A 24,090-nucleotide genomic window follows, 5' to 3' on the forward strand; every position below is an offset into this window, starting at 1 on the left:
TGTTCTTTTTTGGTTATACCTTCTACCTTTCTGAACATTGTAAATGAAGTTGTTATATTCAGACGTATCTTTTTATCTATTTACAAATTATTTTATTTATTCAGAATTCCCCTACAAAACTAAAAAGGTAAAAAAATGAAAATCTCACATGTAATGTTTTTTTAAAAATTAAGGTGTTCCTCTGACCCAAACATTATCAGAAGCATCTGAATCAAGAAAGGATACTGCCGAGAAAGGCAGTCAAGAAAATACCTTGGCCAACAGTTGGTGGCGAGGGTGTAGGCACGGCAATGGGAATGCCAATACTGCTGCTTCCGCTGTTTTCTCGACTGCCACTTCCTCCACTACTACCACTACAATAAACAAAAACACAAAGAGTGCAAGGACGTAAGCAGTTGTTTTGCAAGAACAGTGACTTTAAAATGAAATCAATAGTGAGACAAATTATCTCAATTTCATGACAAAGCCATGAGTTATAAATTGAATCTATTCGAGACAGAGAGATCCATGCTGCTTATTATCATATCAGCAGAGCAGAATGCATGAAATTGCAACAGATACAGATGTAATTAGCTAGGTCATTAGATACTCACATACAGGCCCAGTTTTAGCTTTCCTAGTATTTAATTAAAAAGTGTAAAGAACACTCTGAGAACTAAAGAACTATTAGACTACATAATGTTATAAATGGTTACAGGAAGTCTGAAGTAATTAAGGGTGATAAACTGCATGTTAAGTAGCTTCCAACACATGATTTGTAGTTGTGGTGTGATGGGCACTAAATAACTTTTCTTGAGCAACAGGAAATGCCTAAATCCCCTGAAGGCATCAGACCCCATCTGATTTTGGAAGCTGTACAGAGCCAGCTCCATTTAATATATGGATGGGAGAGTGTCAATGAATACCAGGTGCTGTAGGGTATATTTCGGAGGCAGAAAATGGCAAAACCACCTCTGTATATTGCCTAAGAAAACACCATGAAAACTTGCAAGTTGTCAGAAGACTTGGAGACACATACCATAGACTGTTGCAAAAATAAGCACCCACAGGAGCATCCTGAACTGCCTCAACATCAGGTGGTGTCCGCACTTCTTAGCCGCACCAAAACAGATTCGCCGCCACTGGGCAGATCCCCAATTTCCACCCCCTCTCTCACCCCATGGCTGCCAGCTACAAGAGTGACAGGGAGACCTACCGCAAAGGTCGACAGGCTCTCTTCCTTATTCCGTTCTATGTGACTGGCAAAGGAGCCTGAGAGGAGCGAGACCCTGCCATCATCCTTGTTGTAGCTGGCAGCCACGGGGTGAAAGAGGGCAGGAGGGGACAGCCATCCCACATCCCCAAGCTACCTGAGCATGGAGAAGCATGGAATGGCTGTTGGGAAACCCAATGCTGATTCCGCACAGGAATAAGCAGTGGGTGTCTACATTGCCTGAACACAGGAGAAAGCCTGAATTGTAGTGCATTGCAGGATTTGGGCTTTTACCTGTATTTTTAAAATCTGAGTGAAGCTACATTAAGCAGCTTTCCCTGAGTTAAACTGGATCAGCCTGGGTGTGTTCTGTGGCCTCCCACAGGCTGATCCACACTCACACCAACCCTAAGTTAAATGGGGGTCAAGAGATCTCTTGCTGCCAATGGATAACATTTGCATGTGTTTTACAAATCAAACAACACCAATCTGCATGATGAAACAAGGACTAAAGATCTCCCAAGCACAGAACTGAGAATGAGGGGGTACTGTGCACCCAACAAGCCATCAATGCCTCAAATTCACATACCCAACTGAGTAGGATCTGAGATCCCCTCCTCCCCCATGAAAAAATGGAGCTGCAAAGTGCCTCCGGGTGGGTCAGAATTTAGCTGTAGGAAACTGACCCCAGAGACTCAAACCAAAATGGAGAGTTAAATTAGCTGCTACTTGCCAGTTAGCATAAAGGCCACTGCATGCATTAAAATGTAAATGAGTCACGAAGAAATATATTAAAATACAGTTTCATTGCATTCTGCATACTCATCCAAAACAAGACACTGTCAATCCCAAGCATTCAAAATCAGTGAAACACAGAGCTGCATAAAAGAGGTATCAAAGATTGCAATGAGAATCAGAGCTCATTCCTGCAAAAATTAGTGCTCTGCATGCCAAAGATCCTGAACTTGTTGCCATGGTTACAGCTGAATTTCGTACCACAAACCACATGTGACACTGAAGAGTCCATTTCCGTTGCCTCAAATAATGCATGCATAAGAAGACACTTATACAACTGTTTTAAATAAGACAGTGTTTTAACTGAGCGCAGGCTCTCTCAAAATAGAATTGTTGTCATTTTACAAGATCTGCATCAAATGTTGAACTTCTATTATGCTGCTCAAACAAAATCACAGTGCTGCTCATTAAAATGACCACTGCTATGCCTTTTAGCCATTAATGTAGCCCAAGAAACTACCATACTGGAAAATCTTGCCTCAAGTTCCCTAAAGCAAGCAGCTGCAGTATATTCTTCTCCAGAGGATGGCTGACACTTCTAGAAAGCAAATGTGGAATGTGAAAATGTTCCTGTCCATTCAGAAGCCTGGGCAATGTGGAACAAGCAAGAAATACTGCATGCTTTTTCTAGGGAGGATTTAGGGACTATTCTACATTGTGTTGTCGAAGGCTTTCATAGCCGGGATCACAGGGTTGTTGTATGTTTTCCGGGCTGTATGGCCATGTTCTAGAAGTATTCTCTCCTGACTTTACGCCCACATCTGTGGCAGGCATCCTCAGAGGTTGAGAGGATGCCTGCCACAGATGTGGGCGAAACGTCAGGAGAGAATACTTCTAGAACATGGCCATACAGCCCAGAAAACATAGAACAACCCTATTCTACATTATTGGGGGAAAAATAATATGGGAGTTCCTGGGACTATAACATATCAAACTACAGTAATGGTCGTGGTTTGCATATGTCGTTTTTCCTTTACGTAATACTCTGAATTGAAAAGTAACTGCATTGATATGCTAGTTTTGCATGAAATGAGAGGTGATTAAATTTGATTGTTTAACCTAAGGACACATTCGAATAAAAATCCCTTTAGAACTTGAAGGCTGATGGGAAATTATGCCATGTGTTGGTAACTACAAGGCTGATAATTACTATTTCCTGTGCTTGTCATAGAATTAATACATTTTCTCCAGCTGGAAAGAAAAACGAAAAACATTCAGCTGGCTGTGTCACAAAAGAAGTTTCAATAGAAATTTGGCATGTTTGAATAGAACTAAATAAACTTATACAAGAACTTACATAGTGTTGAGAGCTTCATAACTGAACACTTTTAAGTCTGATAGATATGGCATTTTTTACTCTTTGAACCACCTAATACAAAATTTCATCCTCCTAAATGTCACTGAGAATAAGATACAATTGGCCTTGGTAAATGATGAAATTTGGTTTTAGGACCTCTGCTCCTGGATACCAAAGTCTGTGAATGCTCAAGGACCACTATATACAATGGCATAATAAAAAGGTGCTCTTTATATAAAATTGTAAAATCAAGGCTTACTTTTGGGATTTTGTTTTGTTTGAGGGAAGGATATTTTAAAGCTATTGATGGTTGAATCGGCAGATGTAAAAATTGTTGATATGGAGGAACAAGTGTATGTGTTTTTGTCTCTACAAAATACTATTGCTATCAATTATATTTTATTTCAGGGGTGTTTTTTTTTTAAGGAAAGTACAGAAGCACAGCAAGTCAAATATTGCTCTGACTCTAATGTCTTTAATTTTAACTCCTGAGTATGCATTTTTGGGCGATTATTCAGTCTGCAATTTTTCCAAGGAACTCAGCACACTGATTCTCTATGCTAGACCACCAATGATTGAGGCCACTATTGCTAGCTCTTCATCCTGGAATTTGGCTGAAAGTTTCTAATCTGCCTTCAGCCTCAGTCTACCTCCTTAAAAAAAGACTAAAGAAAGGCATGTAGACTGAAGCCATAGTTCTGCTTGGCTCTTTATAGACCAGCACTACTACCAAAGACAATGGAGTATTTCACTACATCTTGTTCAGCATGATAACAGAATACTTTCTGTGATGAGTAAAAATTCCTAGATGATAAAATCTCCAGAAATCAGAGTCAACTGCGATGTGACACTGAGCACAGGTTGTAAAGTAAGCCTTGACCATTTGCTTCTGTTTCAAGGTAGCTTCAAACTACAACAGCCAGACAACAAACTTCCGCAAAAGCCTTCAGAATAAAGCCCTTAATGTGCATCAGTGCTCTGTGGTTTGTGTCATTATCATCCGAGCCGCAAACTAGTTCCAGGATTTCCTATGTAATAATTTGCATAGTGAAATCACCTTCTTCAGAACTGGTTTGAAACTGCATTAAATTGTTGGTGTAGATGGGGCCTTAGTTTACTCTAAAATAGTAGTTTCTAAATGATGGATCAGAACAGTCTAGTATTGAGGAGTAATGTCATAGATAAGTGTGGCCCATTAATTCTGCTGAAACAGGTGAATTCTCTTTCTTTTTTAAAAAAGCAAATCCCTTGTATTTTAAACAAATCAATTTCAGAGTCCAAATCATAGAGTTAGAAGAGACTACAAGGGCTATCCTGTCCACCCCGCTGCCATGCAAGTATACACAATCAAAGCACTCCTTACAGACATCCACCCTCTCTTTAAAAAGTACCAGATTGTATAAGTTGCCATAGTCTACTGTATAATATGTACCCAGCACCCTTCAGACATTTGGGATTACAACTACTATAAATTCTTGACTAGTATCCATGCTCATGTGGTCCAAAGGGTTTGAAATCTGAATGGCACTAGGCTCCCTTTTCCTTCACCATTATTTTAAACTGAGCTAAATCTAAATCCAGTTTCTTATTGCATCATTTGTAAAGCCTCAAAATCCACCTGTGTGTTCTGGGTCTCTGGTTCAACGATGCTGTCCTTCCAGGACTGTGCTGGCTTCCAAGTCTTGCCGGACTGGTCATGTAATCATTAGGGACTGTTGGTGGCTTAACGGGTTCCAAAGTCTTATATGGAGTATTCCGCCTAGATACACACAAAGAAAGACAAAAGACTTCTTAATTTACAAGAAAAACAAGTTACTGTAATGTTACCCTATAGCTTAATATGTCTCACTGACATCTTAATATTAAACTAAGAGCTGCCTACTTTATGAAATAGGCTCATACATATTCAGATGGTGGCTGGACTTTTAAGATGTGTGAATATAATAACATACTTTAGCCATCCACAACTGAGCATTAACAAGTTGATGCTTTGAGAAGCATCCAGGTCATATCTACTATAGCTATTGTCATGATAACTATGGAGCTAAGAATAGTATTGATATGACATTATTCTTACACAATTTAACATTGAAGGAGAAACCAACTGCGAAATATACTGCCTTTCAATGCAATGCAATTCAATGCAGTGACATCATCATCTTTCCCTTGAGATAAAAGTTGGAATTCACAGAAAAAACTGAGTTAATGGAAACATGAGTCCAAAAAGATATATAAATAATTTAATTTATGTCAGCAGAATACACAACCTCTCCACCTCTGAAGCCAAATGATGTGTCTGAAAAAATACTCCCACTGGACTACAACTCCCAGGTCTGTTGCTGTTACCCATATAATCATCATCATCATTTACCATCTTTATTTATATCCTGCCGTTTTATGCCAAACTGGGATTCAGAACACCTTACAAATCAAATGAAGCACAATATAGTTTTTAAAAAACTACAAAGATCAATTTTAAAATATAATTACACTATTTGTAATATTAAAAAGCAAATATAAAATAATAAAAAGAAATGAGGAAACAGTACAATTAAAAAAAATAGAGTATTCTCTTAAAACCTCTTAAAAGCCAATCAGAATAATGATGTGATCCACTATATTAAGGAAACATATGTAAATAATGTCTTAGGGGAAAATTGCATTGAATGAAGTCTACTTGAACTTGGACTAGCTGTTTTATTCATGCGCAAGTTGGGAAACTAAGTTAAGGCATATCTTGTAAAATGAATCAAGGAATTCCTCATCTGTCATGATGGAATATGGAAGGCAGGATACAAGGCTGAAAAAATCCTGCTCTGTTGTAATCTGTCCGTTACACCTACCCTGCATTTATCACAATGGACATTTCTCAGAAAAACAGCAATATTTTTTAAGTTTCACAAAGATTTCCTGTGAGATGATGATGTAAGGCAAACAGGAAAGCATACAAGGCCAAAGTATCTACACAATCTGTTTTGTTCCCTAGTTTTGTTTATTGCATTCATAATTTTTTTATGACTCAATTTTGAGTAGGTTAGCAAAGTATGAATTTTACACAGCAAAAGATTGTACTCTGCAAAAGATGACATCTCTACTTTATTGCAATGATGATATCAGGAAACCTGATAAATGTGCTCAGCAATTTTGAGTTTACACAAATCCTTTCCTACCATATAGAAACCAGTAAAACAGGTTAAAAATATTGATTTGGCATGATACTGGAACTGAATGAATTGATATGCCTCTACTGCAGCATCATTTCAAGTCTTTTTGACCACCAAGGCAGGAAAATGGCAGTTGCTCCCAGGAGCTAGCACTTTTCCTCTCTGCTGAATGACTCTCGACTTATCCAAGGACGGTATCAAAATCCATAATTTTGGCTCCATAACTCACCCTGAACTTATACATGGGTTTGACCTATACACAAGTATATGTGGTAATTACCACATATTGTATGTATAGAGACTGTTCTAGATAACAAGACTTCAGGATGTTACATGGATTCGCCACACTACTCTATTTAGTGGGATAGCCAATGGCATTCTGGTGTAGTGTTGGCCCTAAATATTTGACAAAAGAGTCTTAGGGAATTGCTGCGCCAAGTGTTGCCTTCCCTGCTTGAATCTAAAAGAGGGTTGAGATATACTATAAAAAATACGCCCACCTATCGACATCCCTTCCTCTCCAATACATCTAAGTCACTAGCTGTAAAAATTAGAAAATTACTCCTAGAATTACTGCACAATATAATAATGAAGCCCTTTAGTCCTCTTAGCGCTAAATAGCACTTACTGGTATTCCTACAAATTGATGGCTCTTAACAGTCTTTTTGCCAGCTCTCAGCAACTTCTGTCTGCTCAGTGCAGATTTATACATCCATCCATTCCCATCTTCTGCTCTGTAAAATGGTTTTGCGCTAATGGCTCATTTCTACCCTGCACTGTCGTCTTGAATTTTAGTTCTGTGAAACATCCACCTACAAACTGCATTACATAGTTTCTGCTCTGAGTGAGTTCTGTTTGGCAGCTTCTGCTTTTAATGATACGTACGTATAGCTTTTAAAAATTATCCTATCTATGGTCTGTTTAAACTTCCACTAAAAATCTAAAACACACAGAAGACAATTAGAAAGCAGAAAACAGCATTTTAAAAATAAACATGGTAAAAGTGGATTTATGAACAAGGACATCCCCAATTTTAAAACTTTTTTAAAAAAATGCTTCAGTCTCAAATCAACAAGTCAGCTGCACATTGGGAGGAACTGTAGAGCCAGCTCTTAACTGAAGTTCTAAATATTAAATGCATTTAGATATTAAATATTAAATATATTTGGATACAACTCTACAGTTCAAGTATCCATTAAAGTACTACCAATTCCATGCCAGGTCGCTGAAGCATAAATTTGCTAAACTGGCTTTGCACATTTCCCAATGATGGTGACTGACATTCTGCATTAGTTTCTATCCACAGAAAAGAACTATGCCTTCTACACACAGAGAGACGCACAACTGCTTTACTGAGCCAAAGTTAAAGTCATTTTTCAAGCTCAATGTTTGTCTTTTAGCTCAGGCAAGATTTCTTAAATGTCTTAAGCTTATTTATTTGAAATATTCATACAGTCAGCCCTCCATATTTGCTGGGGTGAGAGGATTCCCATGTAAGTATTAAAAACACAAATAAAAAGGGCTTTACAAAATATGAGAGATCACCTTTCTAGGAATCCCTAGATCCTCCAGCAAAACCTCTGGCAGAAGCTGACAATAAAGTTGCACCGGGGAACCCAAATATTCCTACACATTAAATCAAATCCATGAGTAATCAAATCTGCAAAAGTGAAACCCACAAATACAGAGGCCTGATTGGCAATGCTCAATTAGCTAAGTAGGTCTGCTAATATAAACCCAAAAATAATTACAAAAATCACAACATTTACCATTAAAAAGTTCAATCACCCAAACACTATCAAAAGGTACTTGTTAAGAACCAGCAATAAAATTGAAACAGACAAGAAAGAATATTTTTTAAATATATATATACTGAATCCCTGCTGGAACACAAAGTATCTAAATACTACCAATAAGAATGCTAGGTTGAACTCTCTCGGACTTTTCAACTTCTACATCTACCATGATGAATTACAGATTTCATTTGGCTCATTTTCCAAAATCCACAGATTTGCCATTCAGGCCCAGAACTTTGAGGAATTAGCTCTTAAAGGGCTGGCTTTGAGTTCTTGCATATTCAACCATTTCTGTGTTTTTGAATTGGGGTTTTCTTTCAAAGGCTCCTCATCTTTAACAGAGATATAATCCACTGCAATTCATATTGGGAATAGCTGCACTTACTAAATTTGGCCAGCTGGGTGAAAATTTTAGCTGGTTCATTTTATGATACCTTTCTGAAATTCAGAATTTTTTTTTCAAGATTTGAGAGGAAGAAAAGGGAAAAAAAGAATGTGTGAAGGAGTGAAATGGTCAGATCCATTATTCTGTATTTATAATACTACTCCATGACTCAATGCTCATAACTTATCTGACCCCTCCACAAAGTGGTGCGATGCATATAAACAAAGCCTGGGCTGTGGCGCAGGCTGGAGAGCAAGCCAGCTGCAACCAGCTGCAATGAATCACTCTGACCAGGAGGTCATGAGTTCAAGGCCCGCTCGGAGCCTGTGTTTGTCTTGTCTTTGTTCTATGTTAAAAGGCATTGAATGTTTGCCTATATGTGTAATGTGATCCGCCCTGAGTCCCCTTCGGGGTGAGAAGGGCGGAATATAAATGCTGTAAATAAATAAATAAAGCAACTCCATTATCCAAGTATTGCTTGTTGGATTCCCATACACATCCTCCAAGAGCATGAAGTCTATCCCAAATACTGTTTCCAGCTCTGGTTGATCACGCATGACACCTGCTCAGAAGATGCCCCAGTCTTCTGAGAAGCCTCCCAGTCACTGATTTGCAAATCAATGAGTTATTGGTAAGACTTAAGCAGCACAGCCACTTATCTAAAAACATTTGTCTGGATTTGCTACTTGACTTCCTTCCTGATGATTCAGTAAAACAACTTTTCCCAGGCTGGTGGCCTCCAGATGTCTTGCAGGATACAATTCTTATAACCTCCAGTGAGCACAGTCAGGCTGATTAAAGATGACGGGAGCTGCAGTCCAACATATCTGGACAGGAACTGCTTTGGAAAGGCTGCAACTGAGTGTATTCAACTCATAACAGGATCTTGGTTTCTAATGTCCTTGTGTTACAAACAATGCATCGTCCTAGCCAAGGCTCATTTCTCCCAAGCCTTTTTAAAGTCTATATTCCAGAGCTTTAAAAGTGTTCTAGTAAAAGCTACAGGAAGAGAAAATATCCATTGGATTAAATTGAGCCAATGGACTGGATAATTGTAGTGCTCACCTTCACATTATTTTCTGAAATGGTTAGACTAGCTAAACAGAACAGTCTATTTCAGAAGTGTCCTTTTCAGAAATAAGAAATCTTCACCTTCAGTTCAGACAAGCCAATCTGCAATGTTCTCACACAATTGCAATCCCATATATCATCACTCACTCTGGAAACACTCCCAGTAAAACCAGGCGAAATTGCTTAAAATGGGCCAAGACAGCAGATTATTAAACACAATCTGGAGCTCCTTAAAAAGAAGCTCAATCCTAATACTAATATTTCATATCAGAAGTGAACTGCACACAGTATTTAATAGCAGAGGACAGCAGGACCTCACATGCTAGATAATGTTGATCTAAGCAAATTAAACTGTGTTCTTTGTCAACATAAAAGCAGAATGAGAAGTCTTATTCTTACCCCAAAGTTCCCCGGCCTGACATGGGCGGACTTGGTGGTTTTTGTGTAGGCGGATTTGTTCTTGACAAAGTGCCAGTTCTCGCAGGCTGATTGTTTCCGTGCTGAAAACAAGAATAACGCTTTAATTTTTGGGGATGGAAATAGCTCAAACTATGTGAATGCAATGCTTCAATACACTAATATGAACTGAGGATTCCCAGACAGCTATTAGACCACAGCTTCTTCTACTGCATACTGGATTAAACAGAATAAGAAAAATCCGTGTCTAAGCTTTTTATTCTCTCTCCCACCCCGCATCACTATTTGCAATTTCATATTCACTGTAAATGAAACCTAAGCTGCACTCAGTATAAATAACGGCTCAAGAACCAAACCTTATTTCAGCGAAGGATTTTGATCCACCAAATGTATCCTGTATTCAAGGTATATTAATTCATTTACTTAGTCCAGCTATCTAATTAGCATAAGCATGCAAGTATTTCCAGGAAACCTTATCTAAAACATAGATCTACAACAGAAAAGGCATCTACTGAATGAAAGCAAAGCACTATGTATGTTAGAGGAGTTAAATGTTATCTATAGGTAAATGCATATGTCAATATATCAGTGATATATTAACTGTCAGTTGGAGCTGAAGTTGAGCATGTCTAAAATAACCTATGGGGAAGGAGAGGGAGGAAGAACAGAGAACTACAGGAAAGAGAAAGTGCTAGCTTTCAGGTGTAACGGCTCAGCAGCCTCTATTATCATGGGGTGTGGTGGGTCAAATGAGAAATAACTCCTCTTACCTTGGCTTTTAGCCACTTACGTTGGCAAAAAGAAAAGGAGGAAGAAAAGTACACATTAATGGCAAATCTATTACTCTCCATGGCAGGTTCATATACTAATGGCACAATACCGGTAACATTTCCCCCCCTTTTCATTGTACAGTCCCACTGACAGTCCAGGCACACGAATACACTCTTAATTTTACATAAAGCACAATGGCTTTTCACAAAAGGAGGTAATCCAATTTGGTGTTTTTTAAAAAAAAAAAAATGGTGACAGAGCTTCAGCAATTGGGAAACACTTCTGAAATAGACATTTAGGTACTATTCCATTATCTAGGCAGAGGCCACTAGGGGGTGCTAGAGAGAGAACGATAGTCCATTTGGGGGGGGGGGGGAGTTGAAGGAGGAAAACCATTTCCCCCATTATTGCTGGTTATGCCCCTTCCTCCTCCTCCTCTCATATCATAAACAAGGGTTGTTTCCACGACGGCGACATGGGTGGTGGTGGTGTTGGGGGGGGGGGGGTTAATAGGGAAATATGGTTTTCCTCCATCAACTCACCCTCCATCTCCATAAAATAGACTATCCTACTCTTGAGAGAGAGAGAGAGAGAGAGAGCCCCCTTGTGCCCTCCACCCGGATAATGGAACAGTATCGACATTTAATCAAGAAATGCATTTTTTAAAATCCTGTAAACACTTGAAACAAATGCAAGAAGATTGTGCTGCAGGAGAAAACCCAGCACCCTTGAGAATGTTCTTTGGTGCATGTCTGTATGGCCTTTAATAATCAGAATCCTATATAGCAATGGAGATTATCAACACCCCTCCCCCAAAAAGATGATCTTCCAGTCCTGGACTGTATAATAACAACACAAACTAACAAATATTTGAATTGATATGTATACTATCTATGGCAAGTCTTTTTATCCTAACATATGCATTAAGCCTACTTTAATTAATTATAAATATATCAATTAAGTTCTAGAAAATCAAGCTTCTTTGCAAGCAACATGTACTTAGAAAATTAGATCTAATTAAGAAGGTTATATAGCTCTTCATATATCTGCATTAGTTTATTTCACAGGAACAACCTTGGGGAAATTCTCCAACTGTTATCTGATGCAGGAATTAGAAGATAAGATTAGAGAAATTGCTTATTTTACTTGCACAGGAAGGCACGTTGTCCACGTTTCTGCATTATATTTGGTATTTTTCCAAAACTTTAAAATATTCTGTCTTTATGTAGGTTGCATTCATGTCTTTACTGTATATCCTTTTTGGCATATCATGGGTTTTGCTTTTAAAAGCAACCAGAATAAAAAGCTTCTTGTGCGCCTTCATGTTATTTCTGACTTACGGTGACTCTAACGTGGCCCAAACATTGGGTTTCTTGGATGATTTTTTTGCAGAGGAGGGGTTGCTCTTGCCTTCCTCTAAGACTGCGAGAGTGTGACTTGCTCAAGGTCACCTAGTCAGTTTCCATGGTTGAGAGGAGATTCACACTCTGGTCTTCCAGTGTCTTGAGTGTCCTACACTCAAATCACTAGACTCTGCTGGCCCTCAACTGTTTCTTACTTTTCCTAAATACTCAAAGTGGGTTCAAGTGTTAGCACTCTATAAAGTTAGATTATTATTACACCCAGGTCTCGGATAAGTTACATTTTTGAATTACAGTGAGTCCCTCAGGCATCATGGCCACTGCTGTCCCAAAAAAGTAACATGTCCATTATCTGTTTACACTCATATTGCAGAAGACAGGGCTGGAGCCAAGAAACAGGTTGACTGCCTTTCAAATGAGTATCAATGAAGTTATGGTTGGAAATAGCAATTTCTAGGGAACTCCCAACTCATGCTTAATTGTCAGAAGTACTCCAAATGGTCCAATAATAGTATTAACTATGGCAACTGACATCTACCTGACTGCAGTAAAACATAAATAAACCCTACACTAAAAATCAAGATTTGGAAACAAATCCTAACAGGATCTGATATGATATTTTGCAACAGTTAACACAACATTGTGGTATATACAGTAAATGAAACACTGAGTTGTGTCAGATTTTGGCATGTCGTAAGCGAAGTCACCAAGGCATATCTCCAATTTCATCCTACCATTGGAGAACTGTGACATCGAGCTCTTTTATGATATAGTCACATTTATATGGAACCAAAGATTGGGGAGGGATCTAAAATTTCTGCTTTTTTCTCTTCCCTTTATAAAAAAGAAACATAGAGAATCCTGTGATTCTAGAAAGAAAGATGCATGTTTTTGACATTAATTTCCTTAAAATTTAGCAGAGACATATAAGGTATTCATTTTGCAGTTTAAAACACTGCTTGACTGTCTGGTTAAATATGTCTATGAAATAATTCAAAACGCGTTTACATGAATTGAAGGAAGCGCCTTGCATAAATTGCTTTGCTGGGCAAGAGGGCAGTTCTATCAAGGTATACAGAGATAACTGAGAGTCTGTAACTGTAGCTCTTTGAGTGGTCACCTATGCCCTCCCTCACGTGGTTTCTGCAGTGCCTGGCAATGTAGGAAGACATGAACATAACAAAACCAGAGATCTAGAACAATACCAATGATTCAAGCTGGAATTTGTCCTTAGAAGGGTGAACAAGTTTCAAATTATGCTATATTTAATGGTTCTTAAACCATTTAGAACCACTATAGATAGACTAAGCTTCTGCTAACTTAATAATTATTTAAAATAATTGAGCATGTATGGAAACGGAACAGAATTCTTACCTTTACACCATGGCCCACATCATCCAACACCGTGTAGTCTATAGGTTTTCGAATATACCTTACAGGACGCTCCATATTTGCAGGAGCAATGATTTTGTGTGTTCTGGATGTATTTTTATTGGTTGTCAAAATGCCGATTTCTCTACGGGCCACCTTCTCTTTATGTATGTCCACCGTCTACAAAGAAAAAGTGACGTATTTATACCTGAGAAGAAAAGTTTTGATCCAAAACAAGACATCAGTGTACAATGATTTTATTTTTATTTTTGCTATGCATCCCTTTATTCCTTTCCCTTTATCAGCTTAACTTTGATTCAGGATTGTTTTAATGCATTGTTGCTAATATGGGGGTTTAACTTGCTGAATAACAAGTTAACTGAGACATGGAAAGAAATGGTATGTAGAATGCTTACCACTCTCTCCCCCGGAGTGTGGTGGAGGCTCCTTCTTTGGAGGCTTTTAAGCAGAGGCTGGATGGCCATCTGTCGGGGGTGCTTTGAATGCGATTTCCTGCTTCTTGGCAGGGGGTTGGACTGGATGGCCCATGAGGTCTCTTCCAACTCTACTATTCTATGATTCTAGATAATTTTAAAACTAATTTTCTGGGATGATCATGTAATTTCAAGACAGCTAGTATTGTCATGCTCGGATGTCCATTGCCCCATGCAATTATGATGTAATTACACTTATAGGATTATACCTTTCTGCTTATGGAAAGAGGAAAGGGTACATAATAGCCCACATAATTTTACGCTATAAGGACAATTTGGGAAGTAAGATACACATTTCCCCAAACCACAAGACAGTGAGGAAATTGAGCAAATTGCTGTAAAGAAACCAACAGGCTAAAAAGAACAGACCTCCTCTGGAACTATTAAAAAACTGAGACTATTAAACCCAAACTCAAATAAAGCATCTGTACCTACATTTTCAGGCCATATAATTTTTTTAGAGCAGAAACTGCCATGAATATGGGATTTTGAAACCTTCTATTGTTCTAGTTATAGGATGAAGAGAAATCAATGTGCATTCCATGTGGAGTTAACAGCTATGAGCATCATGCCCAAAGCACATAAGAAGCATTCTATTACAGAACTCTTTCATTTCCAGCTTCCTACCCTCATTTGGCCATTTGTCTTCCAATAAAAATGTAATTGGGAAGACAAATGACTATGTTCCTTGGCTAGACCTTCTTTGTCACCATATTAAAATGCTAAATAAAATTAGTATATATCAGCACGGGGGGGGGGGGGGGGGAGACCAAAATATAACTAGTTGATCTAGATACAATAGAGAGTAGACGATTACACTGATACAACACACATAAACTCCTTCTCAGATCAAGAGCAGAACAGCTTTTAGATAAATGTAAATACATAGTGGATATTGCATAAATGCATACACATTCAAAGAACATTGACTCTCATAAAGCCAGAACTATGCATGGAAAATACAACATAGAAATACAGTATGAATGCATCAGACACAGATCTGTATATAGACTATTCAATAGCTATACCCCAATGGGCGAACTGCAGCCTCCTGATTCACTGGGCTGCAGTTTATAGATGACCTAGCAAACATAGCAAATCATGAGGATTCTGGAAGATGCATTCTCATGATATATATAAGCCTGATTTTTGCCAAATCCTGATCAATGTAAACCAGTTTCAACAAAGCAACCTTCATTCAATATTCCTGTTCAAAAAAGATACAAATGTGAAATTCTCCCCACTGTTCTGAATAGGAAGGAAGGGCCATCCACATGTCTTGACAGGTGCCAACGCTCATGTATAACACACTGTTGCAGCAGCTGGCTCCAACCCAAAAAAAGTACACACTAAAGCCCTATTAAAACTGATAAATTAGTCATAAATAACTTGTCCTTTTGATCTGAATGAGACTTATGCATAACTAGCTTTCACTGGATTGAAGCCATCATGTCTGCATTAAGACCATGATTATTTATAAAGGAGGAATAGCTGTCTTTCTATTTTAAAATAGAAATGCTAGTTCTCTGCTCTTTAATTATACAATAACATAAGATAATATGCACTAGAGAGCAATGTGATGTAGTGTTTTAGCACTAGACAAGGACTAGGGAGCTGTGGTAGTGCAATGGGTGAAACCCTTGTGCCAGTTGAACTGCTGACCTGAAGGTCGGCAGTTCAAATCCATAAGATGGGGTGATCCCCTGTTTGTCAGCCCCATCTTCTCATGCGGGATCATGAGAGAAGCCTCCTACAGGATGTTAACCAATCCAGGCTTCCCCTGGGCAACATCTTTGTAGACTGCCGATTCTCTCACATCCAAAGTGACCTGCAGTACGTTCTCAAGTCACTTCTGACACGAAACATAAAAGCACTGGACTACACCTGGAGACAAAGATTTGAAATCCAGCCTGGCCTTGGAAACCCACTGGTTGACCTTGAGGAAATCACTCTCTCTCAGTTTCAGAGGAAGACAGAAGCAAATAATCTCTGAACAAGTACTGGCAAGAAATTTTCAAGATAGGTTGATGTGAGGCTCACAATCAAGCAGAAACAACTTGAAGGCACAAAGCAACAATATACACTAAGTTCAGTTATATGCCCTCTATAAGTTACGAGTTGGGTCGATACAGGGAATGCCGTGGATGTAGAGTACCTAGATTTCAGTAAGGCCTTCGACAAAGTCCCTCACAACCTTCTGGCAAACAAACTAGTAAAATGTGGGCTAGACAAAACTACGGTTAGGTGGATCTGTAATTGGCTAAGCAAACAAACCCAAAGGGTGCTCACCAATGCGTCGTCTTCATCTCGGAAAGAAATCATGAGTGGAGTGCCGCAGGGTTCCATCCTGGGCCCAGTTCTGTTTAACATCTTTATTAACGACTTAGATGAAGGGTTAGAAGGCACAATCATCAAGTTTGCAGACGACACCAAACTGGGAGGGATAGCCAACACTCCAGAAGAAAGGAGCAGAATTCAAAACATTCTTAACAGACTAGAGAGATGGGCCGAAACTAACAAAATGAAGTTCAACAGGGACAAATGCAAGATACTTCACTTCGGCAGAAAAAATGGAATGCAAAGATACAGAATGGGGGACGCCTGGCTAGACAGCAGTACATGTGAAAAAGATCTTGGAGTCCTTGTGGACAACAAGTTAAACATGAGCCAGCAATGTGATGCGGCTGCTAAGAAAGCCACCAGGATTCTGGCCTGCATCAATAGGGGTATAACATCTAGATCCAGGGAAGTCATGCTACCCCTCTATTCTGCCTTGGTCAGACCACACCTGGAACACTGTGTCCAATTCTGGGCACCGCAATTGAAGGGAGATGTTGACAAGCTGGAAAGCGTCCAGAGGAGGGCAACTAAAATGATCAAAGGTCTGGAGAACAAGCCTTATGAGGAGCGTCTTAAAGAACTGGGCATGTTTAGCCTGCAGAAGAGAAGGCTGAGAGGAGACATGATAGCCATGTACAAATATGTGAGGGGAAGTCATAGGGAGGAGGGAGCAAGCTTGTTTTCTGCTGCCCTGCAGACTAGGACACGGAACAATGGCTTCAAACTACAGGAAAGGAGATTCTACCTGAACATCAGGAAGAATTTCCTCACTGTGACGGCTGTTCAGCAGTGGAACTCTCTCCCCCGGACTGTGATGGAGGCTCCTTCTTTGGAGGCTTTTAAACAGAGGCTGGATGGCCATCTGTTGGGGGTGCTTTGAATGCGATTTTCTGCTTCTTGGCAGGGGGTTGGACTGGATGGTCCATGAGATCTCTTCCAACTCTACTATTCTATGATTCTATGATTCTATGAAATGAGGCAAAGTGCACCTCACTCTGCTGCTGGTACTCTGATGGAAGAGCAAATAATGCCTGGTGCTATATCTCCTATATTGGAGAGAAATATCAACTCAACAGTACAAATAGCTTCTAAAATTTGATTTTAGAAGGCCACCCACTAATTCATACTTTTAAAACTAGGCATTAGGTCTAGAAATTTTTCATAGAAATAACATCCTGAAACAGGTGGGTATGAATCAGTCAACTTCTAGACCATGTTAATTTTCCATATAGACATTCATAACATTCACTGTTATCCAGACGAGGTAATTGCCAAACTTGTGAAACTGCTTCATGAAAAATATATTTTTGTCCTGGAATGGATCAATTTGCACTTTCATAGGAGAGATTAACACAATTTTCTTGTAACCTAACACCAAATTAGCTGAGTAGCAAAACAAACAGCAGATATGACTGACCTCACCTTAGTTATACAATATACACACAGAGAGATTACAGGTCAGGAATCTGAAACCTTTTTTACTTCAGTTGTTCCATGTGTTACAAGACGGTGGGCTGGAGCCACATATTATATGTATACAGATATACCTCATGGTGCAGAGGCTGAGAGGTTTAAGTGCCTGCTTATTAAGATTGGAGGTGGGATGAGAACAATTGGATTATCCCCTCACCAATTTACATAAGTGAGGAAATAGCTCTTTGCTCCCTAGTCTATTTGTCCTGCTTTCACTCTGCTAAATGATTGTTGGTTAATAGAGTGCGATCAGGGGAAAGTGTGACACTACAGGGCATGCAAAGAATTATCACGCATTGCCTATATATGATTCAATAGAGAGATGAGCAAAATATGGCCACGTGACACCACAAGCATTTGGCATAAAAGGCAAATGCTTTTTCTAGGAACACTGAAAAGTGACAAAATGTGCACAGATCAGAGGCCATTGCCACTTAACTTTTATTTTAACCAAAGTGGGCTTACAACCATTGTTTTTGCTTATTTTAGGAATCAGTGCAGCCCCTGGAGTAACCTGGGGCAGAAAACTAGCCGCCAGACTCACCAAATATGCCCATTGTGATTTAATGATGTGATCCCTCCTGACATACAGGCACATTTCCAGCACTTAGCTTTTCTTCATAGGGATTAACAACAAAATGAAGATCCTTTTCAATTTGACCAACAGCATATATACCATTTACTATTCTAAAGAATAATGGATGTCCATTGCCTCCATTAGTCTGAGTGGGATATTTGTGCGAGCATTTCAGTTATATATCTTGTTTTGTGTTAGCTTTAAGAACCTATTCCTGAGTTGCAATTTGTCTGCCAAGAGTTTTGACTGAAGCCTTTTGAAGACCTTGGTCATTAAATTTTGGAGCACAACTCCCAAGTTCACCAGTTAATGTGATCAATGTCAGAAAAGGTGATAATTGGGATCTTGATATCATTTGGAGTAGAAGTAATAGTAGGCTCTTCAAGCAAAGCATCAGGGAGCAGGGGGGAAACCAAGAAAAGGTTCACCATATCCATCCAGTAATATTTATCTCATGTTTGACACTGCTCATAATAGCATGCTGCCTGATGGACAAGGAAATACCCTCAGATAAGAAAAGAGAGAAAAGAACAGAGGAAAAAAACCTAAAACAAAGTGCATTGTTGAAGTTTTTAAGCATAATTTTCTTTTGACAGCTCTGAGTCATTTCACGTAGTCAGCTCTAGACTTAGCATGAATTGCTCTGAGACACAAAGTGTCTCAAAGCTGTGGGCAAATGCACTGAAATACCATTTAAATTCCAGCCGCAGACTCATATAAGAATGGAAATTGGGACTTAGCTTGCGCACTGATACTTCAAGCTCTGCTTCATTCATACAAATGCTGTATTACATGTATTGTGGAGGAATCACCAACTTTGCAACAATTCTCTGCACATCAAACCTAGCAACACTCTAAAAAAATATATTCATCTTCAAAAAGGAAAGGGACATTGTTTTGTGCTGTTAAGTCATTTCTGACATATGGTGACCCAAAGGTCATCACAATGCTTTCTTGGCACTTAATCAGAAGGGGTTGGCCTTATCTTCCTCTGATCCTGAGAGATTGATTTGCCCAAGATCAGCCAGCAGGTTTCAATGGCAGAGCAGGGATCTGAATTCTGGTCTCCTTAAGTTCTAGTCCCACCACTCAAATCACAACACTATACTGGCTCTCCAGGGACATACAAATGGAAAACATGACCTAATCAGGGTCCTCAAACACATTTGCACAAAGATGTGCAATGTGCATTCATATATAAAATTGACAGAGCTCTGTTTCCTCTAGGAAAATTGGCATAAAACTTACGTTTCCCTTAGAAAACTTTTGGAGCCATACTTGGTCCTTAAAACAAATCAAAGGAGCTATCTGTTTTAGAACCAATCTATATATATAAAAGAGTGATGGCATCAGGGCAGCGGACAAACAACAAAACTACAGGCCCCCCAACCTCGAAATTTGACAACACAACCCATCATCCACGGCTCTAGGTTGATACAACAAAAAGAAAAGAAAAATAAAGTCCCAATTAGAGGGTAAGGAATAATTGTTTTTATCCAATTGCTGCCAGTTAGAGGGCTAAGCTCCGCCCACTTGGTCTCCTAGCAACCTATTCAGTCCAGGGGACAGGCACAGTTAGGCCTCAGGCCTCTTCCACACTGCCTATAAGATACAAATTATCTGATTTTAACTGGATTATATGGCAGTGTAGACTCAAGGCCCTTCCACATAGCTATATTACCCATTTAGAATCTTATATTATCTGCTTTGAACTGGATTATCTTGAGTCCACACTGCCAGATAATTCACTTCAGTGTGCATTTTATACAGCTGTGTAGAAGGGGCAGTTCTAGGCAGATAATATAAGATTACAAATATACAGTAGAGTCTCACTAATCCAACATAAACAGTGTCCTCTATCCTCACCACTTTCACAGTACATAAACAACCAAATGCATACTAAACATAAAGACAACCATACAACAGACATTCAATACCACCACTACCTCAACAATTTCTCACCAACACTACCAGACAACGCCACAGTAACGCATGGCTGGGCACAGCTAGTATCTGTATAATGGAGAAGAATAATATTACCATTTACAAATGTTAAACACACACCTGCTCTACATATCCATATGAAAGTTCAAATTAGCAGGTGTTCTACAGCATATATATATATATATATATATATATATATATATATATATAAATCTAATCTAAATCTATCTAATCTAATCTAATCTAATCTAAATCTAAATCTAAATCTAATTCTAAATCCATAATAAAAGCGAAAACCCGTATGTGTGTATGTGGCACAGATGTCTGCTCACACAGACAGCCTCTGGCCTCCACAAACAGGCTATAGTTCCCAGGGTTAAGAATCTAGCAAGTCACTCTTTTCCACTGACATTGTGGTTACAGCGAGCACCATGAACATGCAGCCTAAGCCCTGCCAATGTCCTCCCCAAACACTACAGCCCACCACCCAAGGAATGCTTTCGTTTGGGGACCATTTCATCCTAGATTTTGCTTTTTCTTCCACCACAGGCAGGCATCCCAGGGTTCTCCATTGGTGTGGAATTTGCATGGCCTCGCCCACTGCCCTTTCCTTTCCAATCTCTCTGCATAACAAACAGAACAGAACTGAGCTGCAACTAAACTTACTGGAGGAGTTTAGGGATTGACTCCACATGGTGGAAGTTGTAGTTCACCATGCATCAAGTCAGAGCACTGTCACTCCTACTGGGGAATAGAGAGGAGTTGTAGTTCACCTACACCCAGAATGCTATTAACTCAAATAATGATGGCTCTCGGCCAAACTTGCCATGCATACCCAATATGCCCAGATTTGAATACTGGGAGGTCTTAAGGGGAACTGGACTGGAAGTTGAGGAGTAGTAGGTACTGGGATTTATAGTTCACCTGCAATGAAAGAGCATCACACTTGGCGAACAGAGACCCCATAACCAATAGTTTGGGGAAAAGGGAGTTATAGTTCACCTGCAGCCAGATAAATACTTACCCCCTCCGACAATGCACTAGGACCACACTTCACACAGAGAAGCCTCATGACCTACTGAACATACTGCAAGTATTTGTGGGAAGGGAGTTGTTGTTCACTTCCATCCAAAGACCACCTCCATCCAAAGACCCAGCCAATGATGAATCTACACCAAACTTGGCACACAAACTGAATACTGCCTGCTGTGGATACTGATAGATATTTCGGGGCAGTTGCCCCGGGAATCTAGAAATTGCAATAGTTCACCCCCATCCAGAGAGTACTGCAGCACACCTGGTACACACACCCAAAGTGGCCAACTTATAATACTGGCAGGGTTTGAGGAGGATTCAGCCACGATTCTGGGAATTGTAGTTCACCCACTCCAAACAGAATACATAACATTAAAAGACAAATAATAGCATTCTCAAATGACCCAGGCATCACCGGGTCCCCAAGCTTGCTCGCTCTCTCTCTCTCTCTCTCTCTCTCTCTCTCTCTCTCTCTCTCTCTCTCTCTATATATATATATATATATATATATATATACATGCACACACACACACACACACACAAACACAGCTTTTTAATAAATGAAACTATGCCTATCAACTCCCTGTAACTTTTCAATCTTATTAATTTCAAATAAAAATCAATCGTATCACAAATCCTTAAATTTACTTGGTCTATAAACTTGTCCGTGGAGTATACAGTAGGAGCTAACAAATCTTGTACAAAACCAATCTGTGTTTTAGACTGTCAAAAGATATAGCATGATGGGCATCATGACCACAAAATATCATCACTGATAAATTATCTCAAAAAAATGAAAGCAGAATGACAGGAACATCTGTCTATGGACCCATTTCTTGTCACTGTGAATCTTAAGTGATGAATAAAACCATGTATCTCTCCACAAAGGAAAACTGCCCTACAAGCCTATTTTATCTGACCAGTCACATTAATGCTTAGAGTCTCCCAAAATAAACTTCATAGTTGGTTGTAGCATGCTCATGGTTCACTCTACAGAAGCCCTGGTGACATAAACATCTGCAGGAGTCAATAGCTTATCAAATTTTAAGGCCTGCAAAGATTCTTCAGCTGCCCTATTTCATTTTTAAATATCTGTCAAATTGTAACAATGCAAAATTCTAGCATTTTTTGGTAAACAATAGGCAGACACCAATGTTCTGTCCTGTGAAATGTAAGCTATAGTGACAAGTTTCAAGAGCCTGCACAGGGTTTTGGAAAAACCTGTTTTCCTCACCATCTTCAGACAACTGCTCAAAAACACAGGAAACCAATTTGGAGACATGTCTAGAGGAGCCTGTCCCAAGGGCTCCCATATCAATCTGAAGCCAATTGAGAACAAACCATCAGCACTCTGAGGAACAGAGATGAAGTCCTGTGTGTGAGCCTTAGGGTGATGATTCTGACTGCAAAATAAAATGAGGTCTCAAAATACGCAGCACCTTAGCCCCTTCCACACAGCTGTATAAAATCCCCATTTTATGATTATATGGCAACTAGGTGTGCCCGGCCACGTGTTGCTGTGGCGAAGTATGGTGGTATGGGAAATAAAGTATTGAGGAATTGGTGGTAGTTAAGGTAAGGGGTAAAGGTTTTCTCCTGACATTAAGTCCAGTTGTGTCCGACTGCACACTGAAGTGGATTATATGGCAGTGTGGAGTCAAGATAATCCAGTTCAAAGCAGATAACATAAGTTTATAAATGGGTTATATAGCTGTGTGGAAGGGCCTTGAGTCTACACTGCCATATAATCCAGTTCAAATCTGATAATCTGTATTTTATAGGCAGTGGGAAAGAGGCCTATGTGAGGCCTAACTCTGCCTGTCCCCTGGGCTGAGTGGGTTGCTAGGAGACCAAGTGGGCGGAGCTTAGCCTTTTAACTAGCAGCAATTGGATAAAAACAATTATTCCTCTCCCTCTAATTAGGACTTTATTTTTCTTTTCTTTTTGTTGTATGAACGTAGAGGCATGGATGAGGGATTGTGCTGCCAAGTTTAGTGTTTCTGGGATGTGTAGTTTTGTTGTTTTGTCCTAGGCCGAAATTTCATTACCCTTTTATATATATAGATGTGGACTCAGATAATCCAGTTGAAAGCAGACATTGTGGATTATTTGCCTTATTATGATTTTAACGATGTTGTTGGCATCGAATTGTTGCCAATTGTGTAAGCCGTCCTGAGTCCCTCCGGGTGAGAAGGGTGGGATATAAATGCTGGAAATAAAATAAAGAAATTCTGGGTTATGTGGCTGTGTGAAAGGGCCCTTAATTTCATAAGCTCATTCACATCTACTCAGTGTCCTGTCTGCCTTGAGACCCATTTGAAGAAGAGCTTGAAAAAGTGCCTATGGGAAGGAAGTAGCGTGAAATACAACTCTCTAAATCTGACAAGGAGAATTCAGTGAACTGACATCCAAAAAGTTACTTTCTGAGTTTTACCTGAAAGATTTCAACACTGAGCAGGTCTGAAAGCACTATTTAAGGTCCTTTGAGCCCTGATCTGAGTAACTACTGGTTTATTTGAGAGTTTCCCAGGTCGTGTACAACCAGTCTGTTACCGGGAAGGAACCAACAGCAGAAACTTTGGTGCCCCTGAAAGAGAACAGTTTTTA

The 24,090-nt window shown here is 39.4% G+C and overlaps 1 protein-coding gene across 9 annotated transcripts in view; it reads right to left on the reverse strand.

Annotated features, from left to right (window-relative positions):
- The window catches only part of abi1 (abl interactor 1), a 105,200-nt gene that overhangs the window by 17,700 nt on the left and 63,410 nt on the right, over positions 1-24,090 (reverse strand). For 5 of the 9 annotated variants that reach the window (XM_062956994.1, XM_062956993.1, XM_062956989.1 and 2 more), the window contains exons 3-7: positions 13,624-13,800; positions 10,888-10,902; positions 10,100-10,200; positions 4,903-5,043; positions 253-353 (exon numbers count right to left, since the gene is read on the reverse strand). In XM_062956994.1, the coding sequence (XP_062813064.1) occupies positions 253-353; positions 4,903-5,043; positions 10,100-10,200; positions 10,888-10,902; positions 13,624-13,800 (535 nt within the window). The remainder of the gene's footprint in view (positions 1-252; positions 354-4,902; positions 5,044-10,099; positions 10,201-10,887; positions 10,903-13,623; positions 13,801-24,090) is intronic. The other 4 variants (XM_062956986.1, XM_062956992.1, XM_062956990.1 and 1 more) reach the window with 1 other exon arrangement.

The sequence above is a fragment of the Anolis carolinensis genome, chromosome 6 (assembly GCF_035594765.1).
Source record: "Anolis carolinensis isolate JA03-04 chromosome 6, rAnoCar3.1.pri, whole genome shotgun sequence".
NCBI lineage: Eukaryota > Metazoa > Chordata > Lepidosauria > Squamata > Dactyloidae > Anolis > Anolis carolinensis.